Source organism: Bubalus kerabau, chromosome 14 (genome assembly GCF_029407905.1).
Source record: "Bubalus kerabau isolate K-KA32 ecotype Philippines breed swamp buffalo chromosome 14, PCC_UOA_SB_1v2, whole genome shotgun sequence".
Classification (NCBI taxonomy): Eukaryota; Metazoa; Chordata; class Mammalia; order Artiodactyla; family Bovidae; genus Bubalus; species Bubalus kerabau.
In genome coordinates, this window is record NC_073637.1 from 74,642,501 (window position 1) to 74,663,874 (window position 21,374).

The 21,374-nt window shown below is 39.1% G+C and overlaps 1 protein-coding gene across 11 annotated transcripts in view; it reads left to right on the forward strand.

Annotated features, from left to right (window-relative positions):
- Positions 1–21,374, forward strand: part of RUNX1T1 (RUNX1 partner transcriptional co-repressor 1) — a 152,805-nt gene that overhangs the window by 99,663 nt on the left and 31,768 nt on the right. For all 11 annotated transcript variants that reach the window (XM_055546689.1, XM_055546687.1, XM_055546686.1 and 8 more), the window contains 3 exons: positions 3,999–4,180; positions 15,759–16,006; positions 21,011–21,096. In XM_055546689.1, the coding sequence (XP_055402664.1) occupies positions 3,999–4,180; positions 15,759–16,006; positions 21,011–21,096 (516 nt within the window). The remainder of the gene's footprint in view (positions 1–3,998; positions 4,181–15,758; positions 16,007–21,010; positions 21,097–21,374) is intronic.

Genomic DNA, 21,374 nt, shown 5'->3' on the forward strand with positions numbered 1-21,374 from the left:
TTAGTTTCTACAGATACAACCCTGTGGTGGTGGTGGTTTAGTTGCTAAGTTATGTCTGACTCTTGAGACCCCATGGACTGCAGCCCATCAGGCTCCTCTTCCATGGAATTTCCCAGGCAAGAATACTGGACTGGGTTGCCATTCCTTCTCCAGGGGATCTTCCCAACCCAGGGATTGAACCCAGTCTACCACATGTGGGCAAATTCTTTACCATTGAGCCACCATGGAAGTCCCAAACCCTGAATTACAAAGTTACTTATGTTATTGATCTTCCTTTGACTTTGAAGAATTGTGTTATTGAGAATGAGTGCTATTCATACTTCCATATTATATATTCTATTCCCCTCCCTTCCAAAAAAAAAAAAAAAGTAAAAGACACATAGAAGAAAAAGCAACAGCACTCTGGATTTATAAAGTCAGAGTAAGTTTGGTTTTCAGAGTCAGAGTCTGAGGTTTTTGTTTTAATGCTTTTCTGCGTGTGAAATCGTCTTCTTTCCTCTTACTCCATTTGAGATTGCCAGAATCATCTGTTAACAAATGTGTCCTCAGTCTTTTTCCAAGTGCTGGGCTTGGTGAGGATTCAGAGTGATGGGTACACAAGATTTCTTTTGTTAAATATATACATTCCTTGGAATAGATCTGATACAAAGAAAGCAGATTACCTTTGTAAACTAGTAGTATATGCTGCTTTGTGCATGAATCTTAAGCAGGATGTCTGAGCAGACTCAGACCAATACTGAAATGAGTGAATCTAATAATTATTAAAAACAATTTCTTTGTTCATCTCCCTATTTTTTTCATTTGAAATTAATAGTTGATCAAAGATATTTCATAGATTAGCCTTTTTCACTTGGGTAAGTAGCTAGATCTAAAAATGAAAGTATCAGGGAGCCTATTTTAAGGTTAATAGAACTGTGTGTATATTTCATGTATCCTCTGCCTTCCTCAGTTCAGTTCAGTGGCTCAGTTGTGTCTGACTCTTTGCAACCCCAAGGACTGCAGCACGCCAGTCTTCCCTGTCCATCACCAACTCCTGGAGCTTGCTCAGATCCATCGAGTTGCTGATGCCATCCAACCATCTCATCCTCTGTCATCCCTGTCTCCTCCCGGCTTCAATCTTTCCCAGCATCAGGATCTTTTCCAATAAGTCACTTCTTCACATCAGGTGGCCAAGTATTGGAGCTTCAGCCTCAGCAACAGTCCTTCCAATGAACATTCAGAACAGATTTTCTTTAGGATTGACTGGTTGGATCTCCTTACAGTCCAAGGGACTCTCAGGAAGTCTTCTCCAACACCACAGTTGAAAAGATCAATTCTCCACGGCTCAGTTTTCTTTATGATCCAACTCTTACATCCATACTTGACTCCTGGAATAATCATAGCTTTGACTATATAGACTCATCGGCAAAGTAATGTCTCTGCTCTTTTATACACTGTCTAGGTTTGTCATAGCTTTTCTTCCAAGGAGTAAGTGTCTTTTAATTTCATGGCTGCAGTCACCATCTGCAATGACTTTGGAGCCCAAGAAGATAAAGTCTGTCACTGTTTCCATTATTTCCCCATCTGTTTGCCATGAAGTGATGGGACTGGCTGCCGTGAACTTTGTTTTTTGAATGTTGAGTTTTAAGCCAGCTTTTCCAACTCTCCTCTTCCACTTTTATCAAGAGGCTCTTTACTTCCTCTTTACTTTCTGCCATAAGGATGGTGTCATCTGCATATCTGAGGTTATTGATATTTCTCCCAGCAATCTTGATTCCAGCTTGTGCTTGACCCAGCCTGGCATTTTGCATAATGTACTCTGCATACAAGTTAAATAAGCAGGGTGACAATGTGAAGCCTTGACATATTCCTTTCCCAATTTGGAACCAGTCTGTTCCATGTCCAGTTCTAACTGTTGCTTCTTGACCTGCATACAGATTTCTCAGGAGGCAGGTCAGGTGGTCTTGTATTCCCATCTCTTTAAGAATTTTCCACAGTTTGTTGTGATCCACACAGTCAAAGGTTTTAGCATAGTCAATGAAGCAGAAATAGATGTTTTTCTGGAACTCTCTTGCTTTTGCTATGATCCGAGGATGTTGGCAATTTAATCTCTGGTTCCTCTTCCTTTTCTAAATCCACACGAACATCTGAAAATTCTCAGTTTCATGTACTGTTGAAGCTTGGCTGGGATAATTCTGAGCATTACTTTGCTAGCATGTGAGATGAGTGCAATTGTGCGGTAGTTTGAACATTCTATGGCATTGCCTTTCTTTGGGATTGGAATGATAACTGACCTTTTCCAGTCTTGTGACCACTGCTGAGTTTTCCACATTTGCTGGCATATTGAGTGCAGCACTTTAATAGCATCATCTTTTAGGATTTGAAATAGCTCAGCTGGAATTCCATCACCTCCTCTAGCTATGTTTGTAGTGATGCCTCCTAAGGCCCACTTGACATTGCACTCTAGGGTGTCTGGCTCTCAGTGAGTGATCACACCATCATGGTTATCTGGGTTATTAAGATCTTTTTTGCATAGCTCTTCTGTGTATTCTTGCCACCTCTTCTTAATATCTTCTGCTTCTGTTAGGTCCATATCGTTTCTGTCCTTTATTGTGCCCATCTTTGCATGAAATGTTCCCTTGGTATCTCCAATTTTCCTGAAGAGATCTCTAGTCTTTCCCATTCTATTGTTTGCCTATATTTCTTTGTATTAATAGCTTAAAATGGCTTTTTTAAATCTCTCCTTGCTATTCTTTGGAACTCTGCTTTCAGATGGATATATCTTTCCTTTTCTCCTTTGCCTTTTGTTTCTCTTCTTTACTCAGCTATTTGTAAGGCCTCCTCAGACAGCCATTTTGACTTTTTGGATTTCTTTTTCTTGGGGATGGTTTTGATCACTGACTCCTGTACAGTGTCATGAACCTCCCTCCATAGTTCTTCAGGCACTCTGTCCATCAGATCTAATATGGTGAATCTATTTGTCACTTCCACTGTATAATTGTAAGGGATTTGATTTAGGTCATAACTGAATGGTCTTGCTTTTGGACATGAATGAGCAACTTCACTTTCTTTGACTTTGATTGTTTTGAATAGTCTAGTGATTTTCCCTACTTTCTTCAATTTAAATCTGATTTTTGCAGTAAGGAGATCATCATCTGAGCCACAGCCAGCCTCTGGTCTTGTTTTTACCGATTGTATAGAGCTTCTCTGTCTTCAGCTGCAAAGAATATGATCAGTCTGATTTCGGTACTGACCATCTATCTTCCTAGTGGGAGGCAAAAGTTCCTCATAGGTGGAGCTGGAATCTGGTATCCTGTAGAGCTTACAATGTTTGAATATGAAGGCATATTTTGTTTTTGCTTTTATATAATCTTTCTTTTTTAGTTTGTTTATTTTTAGTTGAGTGGTAATTGCTTTACAATATTGTGTTGGTTTCTGCCATACATCAACATGAATCAGCCATAGGTATATATATGTCCCCTGCCTCTTGAAGTTCCCTCCCACCTCCCGCCCTGCTAAGTTTATGAAAGTGAACGTGAAGTTGCTCAGTCATGTTCGACTCTTTGCGACCCCATGGACTAGCCTACCAGGCTCCTCCGTCCATGGGATTTTCCAGGCAAGAGTGCTGGAGTGGATTGCCATTTCCTTCTCCAGGGATCTTCCTGATCCAGGGATCGAACCTGGGTCTCCCGCATTGCGGGCAGACGCTTTACAGTCTGAGCCACCAGGGAAGCTCAAAGTTTATGAAGAAAACCTAAAGAGGAGCCATTCCCAGTTTATTAATGGGCTTAAAGGTAGAAGGGGTGAGACCTGCTTCAGGCTTCTTATCCACCCCAGGCCCAGAGGGAAGCTCATGCTGTAGCCAGTGCCGGAAGTGGTGCCTGGGAACTGCATGCATTCGGCGGCATATCCTTTAGTTGAGTTGTGTGATCCGGTCCGCTAGTGTTTGCAAAGTGGAGTAGGTTCCCTGGTCAGAAGGAGCCTCTGCACACCCTCTCATTCCTGTTCTGCCCTTACAGGCCAACTTGCCCCTTCTGCAGCGTGAGCTCCTCCACTGCGCGAGATTGGCCAAACAGAACCCTGCCCAGTACCTCGCCCAGCATGAACAGCTGCTTCTGGATGCCAGCACCACCTCACCTGTTGACTCCTCAGAGCTGCTTCTCGATGTGAACGAAAACGGGAAGAGGCGAACTCCAGACAGGTGAGAGGGGGGAGGACCCCAGACCGGTGACATGAGGCCATGTTTCATGTCGTGTTTCAACTGCTGACTGACACTTCTTGCAAAATAATAAACTAGAGGGGCCGCAGGGAATCTTGCTCTGGCCTGGGGTGTTGCAGAATGATGAGTCTCTGGCCTGTGCAGGTTAAGCTTTGTTACTTGTATTTTTGTTTGTTTGTTTAGTTTAATTGACCTGCAGCACTATGATAGTTGCAGATGTACAATCTAGTGACTTGATTTTTCTGTGCATCACAAATCATCACCACTGTTGCTTGAAATGTTAAAGTAAAAGGTAAAGATGAGTGACACTCAAATGTGCCAAGTGCCGCTGATGTTTATTAGACACACAGTCAGTACAGGCTTTCCACATTTTATTGTGCTTTATTGTGCTTCCCTTCCTTCCTTCCTTCCAGCCTCCCCACCCTCCCTTCCTTCTCCCCTCTCTCCCTTCTTCCCTTCCCTCTTAAATTGAAGGTTTGTGGCAACCCTGCATGGAACTAGTCTCTTGTCACCATTTTTCTAAAAGCATTATTTGGTGTCTCTGTGTTACATTTCAGTAATTCTCACAATATTTCAAACTTTTTCATTACTATATTTGTTACAGTTATCTGTGGTCGGTCATCTTTAATGTTAACCATTGTAATTGTTTTTGGGTTTTTCAGAAATAAATTGTTTTTTAATTAAGGTATATATTCTTTTTATACATAGTGCTACTGTACGCTTAAGAGACTATAGTATAGTGTAAACAGAACTTTATGAGCACTAGGAAGGAAAAAAAAAATTTGTGTGACTGGCTTTAGTTGCTTTATCATGGTGATCTGCAATTGAACATATAGCATCTCCAAGGTATGCCTATATTAAACTTCTCATATACTATATTATTCATCCAAAGCACATATTTTATTATTCCAATAATTTATTATTCCAAGTTTTCTCAGAACATGATGGTTTTGAAATCTGGCCTAAACGCAGTGCAGTAGCTGTTTAATTTGGATTTTGTATGAACTAAGAGAAAACTTTAGTGAAGCTAGTTGAACTGAGTGAATATAAGAGTTAAGTAATAGAACTAATAGGTGGCATTTTTTTCTGATAAATTTTATCTACTAGTGAATATTCGTTCTACCAGGTACTCTGCTCTCATAACTGAGAATTCTAGGAAATGTAAAATAAACCCCCTTCTCCATGAAACCTTGCAAATTAGTTGCTGAATGATGCATATACATGAAACTTCCAAAGTACCTTATTAAAAGGAGTTTCCTGAATACCTCAGCTTCATTTATAAATATTTTCTAATACAGAAATATGAAGTTTTATTAGCATCTTGCATTTGTAAAATATGGAGAATCTTAAAATGAAACTGTATTCAGAAACATATTTGTCACATGCTTTGTTTCCTTTCTCTGTTTATCCGTTCACTCTTTCTGCGTTTTATCATGCAAGAGTAGACCGGCCTTTTAAAGGTTAACACTGGCGCAGATTCATAGGCGCTTACGCTCCTTCTATCTGTGACCGACTCAGCTACCCTTAAATGTATTAGCTGCTTTGCAAATCAGAATGTTATTAAAAGCCAGCCAGTTTACATATAGTTATTACATAATCCTCTGTTAAGCAGTTTTTATGCTACAATCTCTGGAATTTTTCTCCTCGTGACATGGGACCTCTTAACAGTTTAAAATCCTAAAGCAAAGGGTTAAATGTTAGTTTACTTCTGACATCCTATAGACCCAACCTCCTTCCTTGACCTACCAACAGTGCTACTTTCTTATTTTTGCAAGCTGTATTTTCCTAGTCATATTTAAGCATTTGGTACATTAGCTTTAAAGGCAGTGCTTAATCCAGGTGTCTGAGTGACGTGTCCACGTGATGCTGAAAACCAGGGGTCAGCCCAAGGATAGATGATTCACATTTGTATTCCTGTCTGATCCTAACCTTTTACCCTGAAGGGAATCAGCCCTGTGTGCTGATATGGAGATGCTTTAGTTCCATTTTCCCAAGACAGTGGGGTAAAGGAAGTAGGGAGAGACTAGAAGGAAAATTGGGAAGGAGGACATTTATTTGGGTGGAGGAAGGGATAACACAGAAAGGTTTAGATGACTGTGATAAATGTAAAGATAATCCTATAGCCAACATTAGACATGGACACATCTATTCTGGAAACTTTAAATGCTAAGTAACTGTAACAGGCAGAATAAAAACCTGTTTTATCCACTTCTCCATGTTTTCAGCCCTCTGTGCACTGTTTCTGTCCCAGTGTTACAGGATATGTGAATATTCTGTAACTGTAGACCTTTCTTGAACAGTACTGAGGTAAGCTTACCAATGTGCTAACATCGATGTGGAAACTTTGTATGAATTCCATAGAAGATCGGCATTTTTGTTGCAAAGATCTGTAACTGTGTATGCGTGCCTGTTTGTGTTCAGTCAGATAGAACTTTCTTAAAAGCCCTTTAGTCTTGTTCCCCTCTGGTTATTCATAGACAGTTGCTGGAGTCAGAATTCACACAGTTGCTCTTTGGCTGGAACATTCTTTTTCAAGTGGAACCCTGAAGTGTGTGTTATAATAGAAAGATGGCAAATAGATTTCCTTAGAGTTAGGAGGAAGGGTAATGAGAATATGTTGTGTAAATACATTTGTATCTTGTGGGAATTTCATCAGAGCCAAGAAAATATGGGCCTCTACAGTATTTCTTTGCATATATTTTCTGCATCTTGTTTGCATATGCATTTTTCTATTCTCCGGTTATTTATCTGTATATCCAGATCTACTATATGAAATTTTATAGAGTATGGAGCTGTCTGACAGCAGAGCTTTTTTTGTTTTACTGAATGTTTTGTTGGTGCATATGGTCTGACATGGATGAGCAGCCACGGTGAGATTTTGGAGTCTATTAAACTGGCTCATTAAAAAGATCAATCTGTTTCTGTAATAACACTGGGAACCATCAGTCACTAAAAGAGGGAAAAACTGACACCTGAGGAGAAAACACATTTTGGTAATTTGTTCATGACATGTCATGAACAAAAGAGCACTCTATATTTTGTTTACAACTTTGGGGGTTTAAATTCTGTGACGATTGCTGATTTAATCTACTCAACAGTCCTCACGTATTTCAGGGATGGATTTTGGCAAATGTAACTTCTCATCCTTAAATATGATTGTCACTGGTTATATTTTTTCTTTTTTTAAGCATTCCTGTTATTTACAGAGAAATGAATACTCCAGGGAAGTCTCTGAAATCTTTTTTTTTCTGTACAGAACAGTAAAATTTATTCTACTTCTTCTTAAAAATACTTCTAGGGTGAGTCCCTGAACAACTATACTAGATTTGTAGGTCTGTGGTAGAATAACTTAGAACCCAAATGAGAAAGAAGACAATTCATTTTAAAATCATGCTTTTTTTTTTTTTTTCTAAATTACCAGGGAAAGCTAATAGAAAGTTCTGATTTCCATTCTTTGTTCATATGTAAAAGTTTGTTCATCTTGCCATTCAGTGATGGAAAAAGCTGAGGAAGGGAATGTTGTTATTTAGTCACTGAATTATGTCTGACTCTTTTGTCATCCCACAGACTGTAGCCCGCCAGGCTCGTCTGTCCATGGGATTTCCCAACCAAGAATACTGGAGCAGGTTGCCATTTCCTTCACCAGGGCATCTTCTCGACCCAGGGATCAAACCCGCATCTCCTGCATTGGTAGGCAGGTTCTTTACCACTGAGCCACCAGGGAACCCCAAGGAAGGGCATACAAACCATTTTTGGAGCTGGTTAAATGAAGTGACCAGTTTCAAACAGAGACTGGAATTTAAGAGCCCTCTTTAAAACTGCATACCAATGGTCTTGAGGACACAGTTTCAAGTAGGATGAGGAGGGAAAGAGCAGTTAGGCAAAGGCTGCATTTTTTTGAGACTACAGAATAGAGAAAAATCACTGCATTTAAAAAGATACTTTTTTGTGTGTTAATTATCATTTGATGTCTTTTTCTCACAGCTTTGCTGTTGCAATGTTTTGTCTTTAAAGTTGTGCTCTCACCTGTTATGGCGATTTTCTGATGCAGAAACTTTCTGGCTTAAGAAATCAAATCAAGTGATCATTGATCTTATATGGATAACACTGTCTCCACTACGTTATTCCCCTTTTCAAGTGATCGACGTTAAATCTTAATCCCCTTCATCGATCTATGTATTTTTTATTATCATTTTAATGTAATTATGCTTTAAGTTACTCTCAGTTGAACACATCTTGATTTTTATTTTGAAGGCAACATGCTTGCATGAATGTGTATTTCCTCCACCCCCAATTAGTAAACATTTTCTTTTTTTTTCAGATTTTCTTGAGCTTTAGAAGTATATAATTTGTCAGCTGGGAGAGATGTTATGGATTTACCAGGCCAGTCTTTTATCTTGAGGAAACTAAGACCCAAAGAAACTGCCTAAAGTTACAGGACTTCTTAATGGAGAAATCAGCATATTTATCAATACATACCTGAAATCTTCCAGTTGCACAAAATATGTTTTAATGAGCAGAATGTGGATAAGGAAAGCTCAACTAAGAATTATATCTTTTTTTCTCCTTACTTTCCCTCATTTATTTCTTCTCTATAATTGCTCATGTGGGCAAATGCAACAGTTGAATGTACTGAGGTTTTATAAATCTTTGTAAGGATAGAGGATCCACAGTCAGCCTGGTTTCCTGCCTTACTGAGTAAATTAGGAAACACTGAATGTTTGAGGGTCATAAGGCAGTCGTTTGAAACCGTGTTGGTTGAATATATGAGATTTGTTAGCAAGGTGCACACCAGCTGAACCTGTTAGGTCCATTTTTTCCTTTACTGCAAAATGAATGAGATTTCAATATTTTTGTCAAATTGACTCTGCAAATAAGAATTAAATATTTATTATCTAGCATGTTCAGTTTTCTATGAAAAATATGAGGAATTTATGTCACACATTCTTGTTTTGTGTTGCATTTTTTATGCATTCATCAGTTTCAAGAAGAGAGTCATCATTCCTGTAGAAATGACTTTTTTTTTTTAATAATAATCACATCAGTTGTGGAAGCTTCTAGTGAAATAGTGCTTACATGATGAGGAAGATTACATGGCTGTCGAGAACATTTTGGTCTCCCTGTTCTAGCCTCAGTGTTGACTTTGCATAGGTTCAGCCTGGCTGGATAATATATCTGAGCTCACATGGCTTGTAAGAGGCATGGATGGGATTCTAGCTCCTAGGTTCTCTGACTTTAATTCCCCATGCTCTTATAACTACATTTGTAATACCATAGCCTCTGAACACCTCAGCTTGAGAAGCAAGCGCTTGGTTAAGTTGTTGAATGCCAGGTACGTGTTAGACTCTTTATGTAGATTCTCTCGTCCGGTCCTCTCAGAGCTCTGAAGTACCCATCCTGTGACACATGTAGAGATTAAGCCTCGTGAGTTCATAGGGCCTGCAAGTAGCAAAGCCAAAATTTGAATGCAACTCCATAGCCCCTGCTCTTTCCAACATACGTTCTGGAGTGGCTTTGTCTGCTTCTGATCTCCCATACCACTTTTGTACTCTTTTTTATGATACCTACCGAGTTCAGGTCCTATGTAACAGTATTGAAGCCTTGTATCCCTTATTAAACTGTGTTTATGGTAGAAGTTTGGCTTCCCTGGTGGTTCAGATGGTACAGAATCCACCTGTAAAACAGGAGACCCAGGTTCCATCCCTGGGTCAGAAACATCCCCTGGAGAAGGAAATGGCAAACCTCTCCAGTATTCCTGCCTGGAGAATTCCATGGACAGAGGAGCCTGGGGAGCTATAGTCCATAGAGTTGCGAAGAGTCAGACACGACTGAAGTGACTTAGCATGCTCACACATGGTAAAGAGTTTCTTGCTAGCACACTTTGAAAAGGAATTTAAGTCTACCGCTAAACCATAATTGGTGTTGGGAATCATGTCTTGCTTATTTTGGTGTGTCCAGTTAAGCTCCAGATAATGCATGTCACACATGCCAGCTGTGTAAAACAAAACAAAGCAAAACACTACAAACAAACAACAACAAAACACTAGTTCAACAAGTAATCAAAATTAAACTTAATACAGTCATTTTTAGTAGTGTAGCAAATGGTCTCTCCCCCAAGAGTCTTTTTTGCTTTCTTGTTTACTTTCTATCATTTTAAAAGATGCATCTCTGAAATACCCACATCCATGAAAACAGCTCAGGAACAAAGTGCCGGTGATTGATTCACTAACAAAAAACTAGAGGGCTCCAGTTGGGGTGTATAGATGACAGATTAGAATAAGAAAGCATAGACCAGATAGCGAGAGCTGTAGCAGCTGACTACTTCAACAGTGGCCAGAAATGAGCAGAGATGAGGGGACAGCCACTCCTAGGCAGGTTGTCCAGCAGATGGAGAGCTCCTGGGACTTGTGTCCAAAGCTTTCCACCTTCTCCTTCGGGGAGAGAAAGCTCTGGGAACCTGTGTATTGTAATCCTTAAAGTTCCAGTTATGGTGATTTTGTCCAGACTGGCCAGCATCCACGTGCATCTATCTTAGTTACTCCAGAAGGTGTCAGCCCTCCTCTCAGGATGTAATCACCCTGGTGGTGGTTTAGCAGTAGAGAGCTGGAAGGCACTTCTTTCTGTGTGGCTCAGTAGTGATGGTCCTCTGTCACTCGGCACTGCTTTTCACCATCTAAACATCCCGCTTCCTGCAGGGTGATATTTCTACAAACACAGAAATCCCCACAGGTTGTCCTGAAGAATCAGGTTTGATTTTCTTTTTAAGGTAGCAGGGGAATCTGTAATGTATTTTGCTTCAGATGCATTATTCAACACCGCTAGAAGGTGGTTATGTAAAATTCTTATCTGAACTCACCTATTTCCTGAAGAGACTGTTTACTGAGTTGTGTTTTGAAAATATGATGCCATAAATGACTCTTCTCCCCCTGCCCTTTAATTCTAATGTCTGGTCCTTCTGTGGAAACCTTAACAAACTGCATTTATTAGAAAAGGAAAGGGACATTTGTTTAAGATTAAGTCATTTATGTCTTTGAGCTTTTCTTCAACAGAACTGTCACCTCCTGAGATTTAGGCATAGACTGCTTTCTAAAATACGAAAGTAAAGTTGTTGTTGTTGTTGTTGTTTTAAGACTCAGGCAGTCTCTGAGCCCTGCCTCTGACTGAGATGCCTGCAGAGACAGTGGTGTGATGGAGCTAAGATAAGGTGTCTTAGGTGGGGCAGAAGGACCTGTGACAGAGAAGAGACTAGTGGCAGGACTTGATTTGGAGCAGAAGGTTAGAGAGTATAACTCTACAGAGTTATAGAGTGGCTTCTAGTTTCTATTTTGGGGCTAAGTAGAAGGTGGCATAATTGACTGGTGTCGGAAGTATCAGAGAAAAACAAGGTCGGTTTAGATATGTGCCGTTTGAAATACCTGTGGTCAAAGGGAGAAGTCAGTACCTAAGGCAGGTGTTTATTTGTAACAGGACTGACTTTTTAAGTTTCTTCCTTGCCATTCTTGGCTTTATTACGCTGTACCAATTTGCCTTTCCCTAGAATATCTTCATAGTGCTGTTTTCCCCATTTAAAAAACATTTTAATCTCAGAAAAAACTCTGTGTTCCTGTCATGCAGGAGATTGCTTGGTCCTCTTATTCTGATTATTGCCATGATCTTAATAATATTTTTTCTTCATTTTTCCTCATTTCCATGTTACTAAGGGATCATCAGTGCATACTAGCCAATTATGACATTTAAAGTATTTTATATAGAGGAAAGTTTTTTAAAAAGCTTTTCTTTCTCAAATGAATCAGTTTACAGCCTCTCTGAAGAGGAGCTGAGAAAACAGCCTGAAGTGGGATAAGGTGTCAATTAAGTTTTCTAAGTATTTTTTTTTTAAACATGTTTTATTTCCTATTAGTTTCATTTTACTGGGCAAGAAACTCAAGCCAGAAAGTTAACTTTCCCAAGTTATCTCAAGGTCACACAACTGAGTCCTGAAGAATCCTCTGATGACCTCAGACCCTGAGAGAAAGTGATTGGGATCTAAATGTTGAAGTAGGTTATATTCAGAAAACTTTCTTCTGAAAAGGAGATAGAAAATAAAAAGCAAACCAACAAAAAATGCCTTCCAGAAACCCATGAGGTGTGACAGACTTCCTACTGGAGTCTGAGTCGTTTTGAGAGTGTGTTGGTATGGGACAATGTATGTTTGTTAGTTTTGCCTAACACATTTTGAGAAGGTAACAAATAAACATGCAAATTTAGAATTTGCCCCCAAGCAATGACATGTTGGTAGTTGTAAGCATTTCTAAGAAGCAGACAAACAAATAGCAATTAAGTTGTTTTGGTTAGCTTTTAAGGACATAACATCCTTTAAGTAGGATTGGCTTTATAAGTACCCTTGAATGATTGGAGGAAGTATCAGGGAGGCTTTTCATACCTTTATTTCTATGGGCAGTTTTAATGTTTGAATGCTTTTCTGGTAAAATATTACCCTCCCTTTGTGAAGCGATGAGCTTTATTGTTTGAATTGTTGCAAGAGTTATGAGACCCAGAATAGTGACTGTCCCTGGCAGGGGTATGACAGAAATGTCAGGACAGACCCAGGAGCTAGCTCTGCTTCTTAGGACCTTACTGTCCTTGTTTTAGGAGGGAAAAAAAGCTTCAGTGCGGGCTCGCTGAAGTAATAACACTGACCAGAGGGCTGAAGTATCAGCAAAGTTAAGTAACATATCCAGCTACTTTGAAACTAGTACGACTTCTTCCAGTGATGTATGTTTTTATTATCTTTGAACAAGGAGACAGGAAACCAGTGAGCTGAATTGGTTTTGACACAATTGGGTATTTAGAAATGATTTTATGTTTATATATTTAGGCTGCTAAAAGATACTTAGAGGATATTTTCTATTTCTGCATAAAAAATCAGCTATAAATAATATACTGTTCAAAGCAAAGCACAAAGAAGTTCTCTGTTGGTTCAAATGGTTGACTTAGACATAATTTGGCTAGTACACCATCAACTTTGTGTGTTTCGATCTACATAACCATGACATTTAAAAAAAAGATTCATTTATTTAAATAGAGGTATAGTTGATGTGAAAACTTACAAAGTTTCAGGTATACAACATAGCGATTTATAATTTTTAAAGGCTGTACTCCACTTATATAGTTATTATACAATATTGGCTGTATTTCCTGTGCTGTGCAAATGGCATTTAGAAATAAATATAGAATAATTGAATTGCAGAGTTTTCAAACTAGAAAGGACCTCAGAAATCATCCTAGTCCAGTGGTTTTCAAACTTGATTTCAGCAGCTGACTATTTCCTTCAAAAATGAAACTGTTAAAATAGATTAAAATGATAAGTGGGTTCCTCTGGTCCTTTAAATCTTGATTGTTGGGGTAAAAGCTCTTTATTGCCAGCAGAATCCCTAAGCATTTCAGGTGACACAGTTTGAAAACCACTGATCTAGTCCAACCCTTTCATTTTACAGATGAGCAAACTGAGGTCCAGAGAGGTTAAGTGGCTTGCCCAAGGTCACACAGCTAGTCGTGGAAGAGCCAGGACTAAATCTCAGGTCTCTTGATTCCCAGTCCAGTGCTCTTTCCACTACACCACACTGCCAGTAAGGTAGGTGCTGTGTTGACATTATGTTCATAGCTACTAATAGTCTTCAGTATTTTCTGATTTATGCTGGAAATATTTATGCATTGACTGTTGAAATATATTATTCAGAAATGTGTAGGATATGGAAATACAGATGAGAATCACATAGTTATCCTCTTAGAAGATAAATCTAGAATGCTTCTGTTCACTTTTAAAAATTATTTTAAGCAATACATTTAGATAATGTTTGAGACCCTTTAGTCTGGTCAATGATCAGTGTGTATGGAGTCAGGATATTTGAGGGTCCACCCTTTGACAGGAGCAGCATTGAGACTTCTGTTTGATACTCCCCTGAGAACCGTGCCCTGCTGGCATTTCCAATATCGGACAGTCTCCTGGTTCCAGAACATCTTTCTCCAGCACGCGCTGGGCATGTATTCATTTCCCATTGAAGTCTGCAGTTTCCCTTGGTTCTTAGTGTGCCTGCACCTTCTACCTGTAACTCCTTTGTCATTCTTAATCTGGTGTGTGTACATTGTCACTGGGGCTCTACCCTAAAGGGGCATAAAGGACGATTCACCATAGATGCCTCTTGCCCCTAATGATCTCTGTTGTCCAGTCAGTTTCCACGCAGATCCCTCCAGGTTTATCAAAGGCTATCCCTGGACACTAGAAAAGTGGGAAAAGTCTCTTGAAGTCTTTAAGTCTAACTCACCTACAATCAAAAAAGGGATGAAGATGGAAATTCCCTGGCAGTCCAATGGTTATAAAAAAAGCTTGCAGAAATCTGCAGCTACTGTGACTTGGTCAAATTGTTATGGGGAAATTTCCCAGGAAAAAGAGATGCTGCCGCTGGTTAAGAATTGCCACGATAGCCAGCTACAAGGTAAAAATTAGTTTGGGAGCTGTGACATGTTCCTATCTTACTGAATATATTGAGTTAATCTCCCAGAGACACATTCAGCCAGAAAATACTTCTTTAACCCTACTTTCTGTTTGAGAATGTAAGAGCAGTTATCAGGTGTCATTTGCAGACTGTGTTCCTTCTGAAAGACACATCCAGAGTTTTGTGTATCACATGATGAAGGACATACAGGGTGTGCCTGCCCTGGTCTAAGATCTCATGGCCTCAGACAGGCCCCTGCTGCGTCTGCACGTGTGTTTCCTCAGCTTCAAGAGGAAGAGCTTCACCCTTTCTTCTAATCCCAGCTAGCTCTGTAGGACTGCTGATTATCGTGGTGGCCCAAGGAAATGTCAGTCTGAGACATTACATTGTGTCATTTGTGTTAATTCAGTTAATTGATCAGTGCTTTTGAATAGAATTTTCTGAGATCATGGAAATGATCTGTGTCTGTGTTGTACAATACAAGAGTCACTGGCTGTAGGCAGTAACTAAACACATGCAGTGTGGCTGTTGATACCCGAGAACTGAATTTTAAACTTTATTTAATGTTAATTCACTTGTAATTTAAGCAGCCACATGTGGGTACTGTATTGAACAACACAGCTCATAGAAGTCAGAGGCCGGATTGGATCCGTGCAATAGATATACCCAAAGAACTAAAGAGTGATGCTGTTGTACCTCGATGAACCGCCAGATACAGTTGATCTGAGAGTAATTTGTTAGAAATCAAGAGTTCGCTTTTCAATGAGGATGTTATCTACGGAGGAGAGAGCAGGCTTCCTCTTATTTGTGACCAAACCCTACAGGCCTCAACTGAAAGATGTTTACAGATTTGATGAAAAGTGGAACCTTTTCTCCTGTGTGCAGCCATGGGATCATGGAGGCCTCCGCCTGGGTTTCAGTGAATCCTCACAGGTCTAGGCAGCTGAGTTTAGAAAATTTCTGGCCAGTGAAAAGAATATTCTGTTTATATTACAGGTTCCAAGTATCTGAACTATGCTGCTTTCTGAGTCCATTATGAAAAAAAGGAAAAAAAAAAAACAAACCTCTTTTTCTTCCTCCCTCAGAACCAAAGAAAATGGCTTTGACAGAGAGCCTTTGCACTCAGAACATCCGAGCAAGCGGCCATGCACCGTTAGCCCAGGCCAGCGGTACAGTCCAAATAGCGGCTTACCCTACCAGCCGAATGGCCTGCCTCACCCCACCCCTCCACCGCAGCATTACCGTTTGGACGATATGGCCGTCGCCCACCACTACAGGGACTCCTATCGACACCCCAGCCACAGGGACCTCAGGGACAGAAGCAGACCTATGGGTAAGACTGAAGGATCTCTTCAATTCTCCTAAGGTGGTGTGCTCCAAGACTTGCATTCTTACTGCTCAGCTAAACTTCAGGCTTGAAATCTGTGATGGGGTAAAAATACTTCTTCCTGATCTAGAGTCTCCGTTATGAGAAAACTTCGTTGGTGTTAATATCTCTTTCAACAGTTGTGTTTTCTCTTACTTATGATCTTTGTGACCTCCGGGTATTTATTTATTTATTTTTCCGAAGGGTGTGTATCTGCTGACCCCAGACAGGTCAACTGTATTAACAAACACAAATTAAGTGTTTAGTGCATTTTTTTTTTAAGCGTGAGAGATTTCATATGTAGTTGGCCTGCCACAACTTTTTTTTTTTTTTTTTTTTACCAAATCAGTTTCTTTAATTGTTATCTTTTATTTTCAGATAGTCTCAAAGTTCATTTTGGTTTTCCCAGTCTCTGTGATAGTCTGTATTTGAAAAATATGATATGGTATTATGTCTATGACTTAAGTCAGCAGATGTTCCTTGAAGACTGATTTAGTACTTTTTTTTTCCCAACATGGAAGTGCTAGTGATTCAATTTAGTGTTGACAATTTGGTCAAAGATCAGAATACCGAAGAAGGAATGAGTTTGGGTAAACATGTGTTCTGTTTGCCAGTGTTCATTCTTTTTTTGCATAAAACTGTTGGAAGTGAAGCATTTAGGAGACATGGTCTTCTAAAGAACCAGTGCTTGCCATGAATAATGAGACGGAAGACAAATAGGTAAGCTTTGATGCACAATCAGTGTTTGAGGTGATCACATCGGAATACCACTCTTATTCCTGGGACTTCTTTTACTGTGTATTTTTGGCAAGTCAAGCTGGTGATAAATGGAGAGCAACACTCGGCCGTCTTTCTCATCTTTTTCCACCCCCTGTGTCCATGCCAGGCCTGCTTTTCTTCTTAGCTGGTTGCTGAAAAACTTGCCTGGCCCAGATGGTCTGCTGGGTGAGATACTGGAAGCATCACAGGGTGGAGTCCAAGTGGAAAAGCAGGACCTGGAGTTGAGGGGTCGCAGGACTCAGGAAGCCTGGCCAGTTGCCCGCCTGAGGGGTAGGACAGAGGTTTTTATAGCCCCAGGCAGAGGGAGCGTGGTGAGCAGAGGTTTCTGTTAGACTTCTAACAGTCTTAGTAGGACACAGAGCCTTCCAGGCCTAGGGTCATTTTGCCTTAGAAAACCTAGCCCTCCAAATGTTTAGAAAGCAGAAGGCGTGAGTCAGGTTGAGGGCAGAGGTGATGGGGGCCCTGGATGTGAGATAGTAAAATAGTAGCTTCACCTCTCCACAGTAGTCATTTCTGCTTTTATATAGTGTGTCAGACAAATGGCTAAGCATATGATTTATGCTTTTTTAATAGTCAATCCGTCTGATGTTCTCCAAGGTACCATTTTGAAGAGCTCTCAAAAATGGTTATGTTTTTTTCTCTTTCTGGATTGATATTTTGACCCTGAAATCAAATGTGACAACAACTTCCTTTCAAACAAAGCCTTGCCATTTGTTGATGACGAATGCTCTCAAACCATGATTGCTTATTTTCAAATAGAGGTGGAGTCGCCAGGTCATTGTAAGATCAATTCAAGATACTCTATTTTGTAGGTGGTAGGAAATGGCCTATTTCTTAGGCAGAAAATTCTATTTCATGAAATATTAGTTCCAGTACACCATAAAGTAATCAGCAAGGAAGTAATTATGCTTATGTGCAATGATTATGTTTTCATCTAGTAATATAAAATATCCCTTTATGAATTATACCTGTACCCATTGGTTTTATGTGATTTTTTTTTCCATGAGACCATGTTCCTTACCTTTTAATTATATTAGCTTATAAAACTAATAGTGCTAATCTCTATAAATATATGCAACTACTTAACCATCCCTGAAGTCTGCAGAGTTTAGTGTGTGTTACAGTAAAGTCTTGATGTATGAGTAACAAATTATAGTGTTACATCAGGCTGTTATTTTGAGAATATAAAAATGGTCATACTCAGACACAGAGGACAGGCTTGTGAACACGAGGAAAGAGAAGGCATGACGAATGAAGAGAGTAGCATTGGAACGTACATGTTACCATATGTACAATTAGATGGCCAGTGGAGATTTGCTGTATGGCACAGGGGGCTCAAATCCAGGGCTCTGTGACAAGCTGGAAGGGTGGGATGGGGTTGGGTGGGCATTCAAGAGGGAGGGGACATATGTATACCTATGGCTGATTCACGTTAGTATATGGCAGAAACCAACACAATATTATAAAGCAATTGTCCTCCAGGTAAAAAATACATGCATTTAAATTTAAGAATTGTCATAATTGTATACTTGGTCTGGTACGATTTATAAATGTTTATTATATGTAGAGACATGTACCTGCTTGAATATTTTAGTAAAATAGCTTTACAGGCAGCATTAGTTTATAAATAAACTTAGAGTTTCAGTTAGGAATTGGGTAAGACTCAACATTAGTGTCAAATGAAACTGTTTTAATGAGTTTGAACCGTTTTCCCCTAGTACATCCCTCTGGTATTATGGCTATAAATAAACATTGTGTAGTGATAAATCTTTTAAGTATCCAAAATAGAGAAATTAATAAATGGAAAATTTTAAGTTGTTGGGTTTTTTTTTTTTTCTTTTTAAAGATTTGGCTCTATACAACAGAGAGTTCAAAAACAGCAAAAAAAAAAAAAAAAAAAAAAATTAGACCTATATTTTTTCACCAGGTACTTGGGCTCAAACATGTTTCTAATGTACGTATTATTTTTCTGTTGTTAAATGAGATGATGCTTAGCACTGTTCCATAATTGGCTGTTATCCCATTAGCCTAAAACATCCTGTTGCTCATTATTATTACTCCAGGTGTTAGAGCTCAGATCACTATTGATATAATCTGCTGAGTTTTTGAAACTTTTAAGACCTCTGAAGTTGTTGGCCCTTATATAGGCAAATGTAGTAAGATGCCTCCATCACAAAACCATGCATTTATATCATTATCACTCTCCAGTTGTTTTCTATGATGCTTCATTTCAGTGGCAGTGCTTTTCCCCTAAAACACAAGCAACAAATAAATCAACAAAAATTACATATCTGCAAACATTTCAACTTGAAATTGTCACAACAGAGAAATAACTAAATATTACTCTTTTCCAATGTCTTTTCTATTATGCAGATTATTAAAACTTATTTGCAATTTTACTTTTTTGCCAATAGATGGCATTGACAATTTTAGCTTTAAAAATGTATTTCAGAGTATAGTCTAACTGGAGAGGAATGGTGTATTTAGTCTGAGAAAGCTGTCATATATGTGTCTACTTCCATCAGCTATAAATTAAATCATATTTCATGGTTGGCTGAAAAAAGTCATGTGACTCATTATCTTTATTTCACTGAATCAGCTAAAAGGGGATTTCTAACTACTCAGATTTCACAAAAACTGGAATGCAGTATCTCTTAACTTTTGTTATTCAGTCGCTCAGTTGTGTCCAACTGTTTGTGACCCACGGACTGCAGCACGCCAGGCTTCCCTGTCCTTTACCATCTCTTGGAGTTTCCACAGACTCATATGCATTGAGTTGGTGATGCCATAACTTTAAAAAAATTTTTTTAATTCGTACCATAATTCCCTCAGAAAAAGAGCCCTGGTGTCTAGAAGCCTGCTGCTGCTGCTGCTAAGTCTCTTCAGTCGTGTCCGACTCTGTGTGACCCCATAGACGGCAGCCCACCAGTCTCCCCCATCCATGGGATTTTCCAGGCAAGAGTACTGGAGTGGGGTCTAACCCATGCCAAACTTAATTTACTCTTTAGAGTAACAATGTAAGAAACAGCAACCAAAACAAAGTTTTAATTATTTAAAATGGGAAACGTTGCCATAGCTCAGTGACTTTCCTTTATAGTAGAAGATGCGTGTTTTACACATCCGGAATTTGTCAGAAGAGCCACACGTTTCTGGGTATCTCTGATCATAACTGTCCCTTTAACAAGATACATTTTCTATTTTGATAAGCATCCTAGCTAATTTCTTATGTTCATTATTGTTCTCATTTGGTATTTTCTTACTGCCTTTTCATGGTAGCATCTCCGCTAATGCTGAAGAGCATTTATATTTGTGCTGTGGACTGCAAATTAGGATTTTTAGTTTCTTGGCTTGGATTTATGATATCCGTCCAAAATGATATCTAATATATTGATTTTTCTTTATTTTTAAATTTTTGGCAGGTTGAGTGAGTATATTTTGCTTTTATGTTATGGCCTAATTTTAACATGAAAGTGAAAGTGAAAGTCACTCAGTTGTGTCCTACTCTTTGCGACCCCATGGACTATACAGTCCATGGAATTCTCCAGGCCAGAATACTGGAGTGGGTAGCCATTCTCTTCTCCAGGGCATCTTCCCAGCCCAGGGATTGAACCCAGGTCTCCTGCATTGCAGGCGGATTCTTTATCAGCTGAGCCATGAGGGAAGCCCAATTTTAGCATGAAAATGTATTTAATAGGATTGTGTTGATTTTTACTATGTTCAAATGTGGGCTAGTTTAACCATGCTTGTTTTAGAAAAACATATCCCTATCCATGTAAAACAAATTATGCCATCTTCATTTTTAATGCTGGAAAGCCGCACTTTGAACTTAACGTCTACTTGTGGTTTCCTGTATTTATTAAGATTCAGGATATATTTATATTTTCACTTAGGGAATATTATGTGGATAACTGGCTCAGGGCTTGGTGTCATTTTACTCTCCATATCCTCATGTGTAAAAGAAGTGGTTCTGACCAGATGACCTCTAAAATTTCTTCTAGTTCTCACATTTTATCATTCTATGAAGGACCTATTAAGTAATTCTGTATCTGAGTATGATTCATGTCTGCATTCAAAAATCGAATATGTTTTCACATTGCTTAGTTTGCCCACATAGTCTTTGCTAAGTGCCTCTGCACATATGGATTATGTTCTTAATGTTTTCGGGTGATTCAGCCTTCTTTATATTTGTAGGGTTGCATGGCACACGTCAAGAAGAAATGATTGATCACAGACTAACAGACAGAGAATGGGCAGAGGAATGGAAACATCTTGACCATGTAAGATGTCCGTAATCATTTAGGTTAAAAAATGTTTTGAAAACAACTGGAGTGAAGTGACATGATAAAAGCGTGGGGGTTCTGAAGGTGTTTTCCGCCATCCTTGAAAAATAATACGCGAGAATGTTTAAGGATTTGATTTCTAAATCATGTCAATGTATGGCAAAACCACTACAATATTGTAAAGTAATTAGCCTCCAATTAAAATGAATAAATTTATTAAAAAAATCAGTATCAAAACCACTTATATTAGAGAAATGTTTGGATCATTGAAAGGA